At 35.6% G+C, this 4,898-nt stretch overlaps 1 protein-coding gene across 1 annotated transcript; it reads right to left on the reverse strand.

Annotated features, from left to right (window-relative positions):
* Positions 1-356: 356 nt before the first annotated feature.
* LOC126629021 (uncharacterized) lies at positions 357-2,717 on the reverse strand. Its single transcript, XM_050298915.1, has 3 exons — positions 2,709-2,717; positions 1,995-2,047; positions 357-861 (listed from the first exon to the last, which is right to left on the reverse strand). Exons 1-3 carry the CDS (start codon positions 2,715-2,717, stop codon positions 357-359), a joined length of 567 nt encoding a protein of 188 aa, XP_050154872.1.
* Between the last annotated feature and the right edge of the window lie 2,181 nt (positions 2,718-4,898).

Raw genomic sequence — 4,898 nt, forward strand, 5'->3', positions numbered from 1 at the left:
TCTAATGAGTAATATAGAGAGAATTTGTTGATTGTTGTCGACGCAACCTATCGAGATATGTATAGAAGATATTACATCGAACACTTAGTAGGCACAAAAAGAACTCATACCAAACTTTCAAATGGTCCTCGAAAAACCTTCGAATGCATATTCTTTGAACTCCGGGTAATCCTAAGACCACCTTGATCTCAGTGTTAGGACCACCTCGATCTCAGTGTCGATCTACCTCTACTTGTAGATAGTGTGCTTATGTACGAAATTCTAAGTTTCTTTTGAAGGTCAATAATGTAAAGTAATTTTAAATTAAACACGAAAATTATTATGTGCTTTTTTTTTTTTTTTGGAAACTAGGAACTTCATTCCAAGGTTGAGAAGCCAACCGTTACAAGAATGCCTAGCAACAGGCAAACACCAAGAAAGGCACAAAGACAACCATCCATGTTCAAAACGTGAACCAACGAAAATGGGGGCCTATCGACCCAAACACAATCACACATCTCCGTAAAATGACGCGACGCAAGAAAATTCGCCGTCATATTGGATGATCGAGACACCCAAGACCAGCGACAGTGCTGAAAAGCCCCACTTATCTGCTTGACGCATGCCAAGATAGGGAAAGCCTCCCAACTGCCAGAATCAAGAGAACCAGAAATATAAGAAATAGACTCACGAGAGTCCGATTCAAGTATGACTGATGTAAGACCCAAAGAGGTACCCAACTCATAGCCTCGTAGCAATGTCATAGCTTCCGCTGAGGCAACACTTGGAGCCTTAATTGAATACCTAGCTGCAGCAAAAAACCGACCACCCTCCGCCCTCACAACCATCCCAACAAAACTCAAATGAGACACCTTGGACCAGCTAGCATCAAAATTAATCTTTAAAAACAGAGAGGTAAGAGGAAGCCACAAAGGAACCTGAATCTGTCGAGCAGAGCCGACAGACCCCCTAAGCCCCGAAATCCTCACAGCATCCTAGTAAGACCCTACAACGGTTGATAACGCCAACAGCACTTTGGTGGGTTTTATTGGTACCTGGTTAAACACAAAATCACAACGCACTTTCCAAATAAACCAACAGGTAAATGCAACATAAGACTGAACCCACACCGAATCAGCCGTGGATCCAAGGTTTTCGGACAAAACAGCCCCCAACCAACTCACCCACGAATGAATAACAGATTTATTAACCCCGTAGTTAAGAGCACCACCAAACCAAAGAGCTTCTAGCCACAGACAAATGAGGAAGAGATGCTCAATAGTTTCATCTTGACACATATAAATGGGACAGATAGGGGAAGGAAATGATCGCCTTTGAAAAAGCACCGCCCTAGTGGTAAGGCCACTGTGCAGGGATAACCAAAAGAAATGACAAATTTTTGCAGGCCCATGCTGTTGGAAGTTCAAATCAAATACAGTAGCCGAAAGTAGTGGAACACTTTTCAGAAAGTGGTGAAACTTCTTTTAGAAAAGCTGCATGTGTGTGTGCATCAAAAGGTGGTGCATGTGTGAAAGGGTGTAAAGATTAAACACCATCATTGATTGCATGTGTTATTGTATTGTTTATTCATTTCTGTTTTGTATAAATAGACCATCCGAATCCCACTTCCATTTTAATAAGCTTGTAAGCTTTCTTATTCCATCAGTTTGTAAACTGTTTTAGATATATCAAAGTGTTTGCTTGTTTGTCGTGCAGTTTTGTGAAATACAGAAGCTTGCTTCTTCATTTACTTCATTTCTTTCATTTGTTCAATTTTATTGAGAATGATAGTGAGAGGTGTGATAAAGTTAGAAAACTTATCACCCACATATTTTTGGTATTGAGTTAGTAAACTTTGAATACCAACACATGCAACCGCCACACAACTCGCCATAATGCATTCGGAACCGAACGAGCACCTAATCGTCGTTGATCCCTCAAACCAAGTGATCGCAATTGAAGCCAACGAGGACTTTACCGAGTACTGACCATTCCTGCTAGCTGCCTAGACTAACCGATCTTTCAGAGTCGGATCACCAAGTGGTGTATCCCGAATAGCCGCAAGATCCTGCACCGAAAGAAACGGCAGAAGAAAGCCAAGATCCCATGCACGGGCAGCAGGGCTAATAAGAGCACTAACCCGCAAATTAGGAGTAACCGCAACCTCTTCAGATTCTTTTTATGAGGATCATGGGGATCCTCAAATAGTGACCGTTCATTGTATATCCTGCGGTCAGTTTTCATCATATACTATTCATATTTAGTTTAAAATAAAATTATTTAAACTAATTTCTGACCGCACAATGTACGATGAACGGACACGATTTGAGAATCCTTAGGATCCTCACAAAGAGAATCCGAAGAGGATCCTCATTCATTCTTTGTATACTTTCAGCCCCTATCCTCAAGAGAGAACATAAATAACTCCAAAATCGTCATCATGCCCTTCTACTTTATTATTTGGGAACTTTAATGAAAAGCACCTAGTACTGTTCACTTTAACGAAAAACCACATTTTTACACTAAAAAGTCAATCCTGGTACTATTCACTTTACTCTTTATTTTGTCCTTATCATTAAAACTCAAAGTTTTCAAGCCATTTTCATTAGTTTTCCTTTATTACTTTGGCATAATTAATTTTTAGAAGTGCAAATAATAACTCTTTATTAGAAGTCATATACGAAAGCGGTAAAGCAACTTCAAACAAAATGATATATTACAAGTCATACCGTAGCCATATCTGTATCCATGCACTCCTACCATATTGGCCTATATGTTTCGCCTCCATACTTGGCAAGAGTTTGCTACTATGAAGCACGGATATGGATACAACGATAAGATATGACAGGACACAGAGATAGGTAAATATCTAAATATTAAGTTATGATACGCTATGAATATGGCAAATAAAAAAAAACATATAGCAATACAAATTTAAAATTTAAAACATAATTCATTCAAATTCAATTCATTGGGTTGTTGGAGAAGAAATGTTGGAAATCTAATCCTCTTTATATACAGTAAAAAAAGAAGTATTTATCAATAATAGCCAAAATTTAACACCCAATTTCTTAAATGTCATTTTTTATAAAAAATTTCAAATATATCAAAAACTTATTTAAATAGACGTAAATATCCTCAAAATGAAAACCAAATAAATATAAGTGGCAAAACCCTCACCCCCATTGTTGAGAGGAGCATTTTCGCGCACACTCACCCTATTGTTTAGTTCTGATTGGTTTGTGAGGTTTGGTGTAATTCAGAACTTGCTAATAGGAATTACAGATTAATTAGATTTGCGGGTAATAGAAGAAAGAATTAAATTAGAACGATCCTTTTTGTGAAAACTGTTATTGTTTTAAATCTCTGTTCTCCAACAAATTTAAGAGAATTTCGTAAGCATAATTAAATTGAAATTTGATTTCAATGAGTTAGAAACCTCAACTAATATCATGTTTGCTAAGATGATTGTACAAAGCATATTCTACAGGGACGATATTGTATCAACGGTAAAGATTGAGTTTTAGACATGAGCGGCAAATTTTCAAGTCTATACTCAATTAGTTGACTGTTGAACAACACTCGCAATTGCTCCACGACATTTACCAACTCCTCTCGTCGCCTCGCACTATGTACAACGGTGTAGAGCAGATCTATTCAAGTATTTTGGATTTCATGGGTATTTAGGTCTATTCACATGAGTTTTTTTTTTTTTGCTGTATTTAAAGCTTTTATAAAATGTAACATTTATGAAATTGAGTGTTAAATTTTGGCTACTATTGATAAATACTAAAAAAAAATGTGAGTCATATTCATGTTTTAATTATAGTTGTTTCTTATCAATTTTCTCATTTCATTCATACATACCAACCATCTAACAACAATGTGGAATAGAAAAATGGGAACTTTAACGAAAAGCTCCCGGTACTGTTCACTTTAACGAAAAACCACATTTTTACACTAAAAAGTCAATCCTGGTACTATTCACTTTACCCTTTATTTTGTCTTTATCATTAAAACTCAAAGTTTTCAAGCCCTTTTCATTAGTTTTCCTTAGAAAAATACGGGAAAGAAAAATGCAGAAAATTAAAGGAAATTAAAGTAAATTTAATCATTTCATTCACACCATCTACCAACAATGTCTAAACATAGGCTTATTTTTAGCTATGTCTTCTGGAACTCGATTATGATCTCATTTTTCTCTCTAAAACTCAAGTGTTGCCATTTACTCCTAAAACTCAAAACTCCCTTCACATTGCCATGTTTCCCTTAAATTCATTAACATCCATTAAATTTGCTTATACGGCTTTAAATTCTACGAAATCAATGGAATTTTATATTCTTGAATTGGATAATATTTCGGTTTGTTGTTACTAATTGATTTGATAAACAATTTGGCCTTATTTTCATAAAATTAGTTTTGTTTTACATATGCATTTTTAATCCACGTTAGCATATATGATAGTTTTTGAACGAAATTGACTAATACAAAGCAATTTTGAGCAAATTTTGAGTTTCAGGGACTAGGTGGAGTCGGCTTTATGAATCCTAGAACGTCACTGTACTCAATTTTGCTTGAAGTCTTCATTTAGCTCAAAGTACTTCAAATCTTTTTTAAATTAACCATAAGAATTAATATACTAAATTAACTAAAGACTAAACGATGTAGTAATATTATTATGCTAAATTAGCCAGATGAATTAGATAAGTAGATGTTTTTAATCACTTAAATTATAATTATGTTCATGCAGCCTATGGTATTTATCTATTATAATTAACCCCAAGTTTTACTGCAGGGGCAATTGCCACCAAAAGAAAAAGATTGAAGCAACATATATGCCCCCCTCAATTAAAAGCTTCTTGTGGCTGTCACCTGCAACTTTAGCTGCCAAAAAATCAGATAAGGACTTTGTGCAATA

This window comes from Malus sylvestris, chromosome 7, assembly GCF_916048215.2.
Source record: "Malus sylvestris chromosome 7, drMalSylv7.2, whole genome shotgun sequence".
Lineage (NCBI taxonomy): Eukaryota > Viridiplantae > Streptophyta > Magnoliopsida > Rosales > Rosaceae > Malus > Malus sylvestris.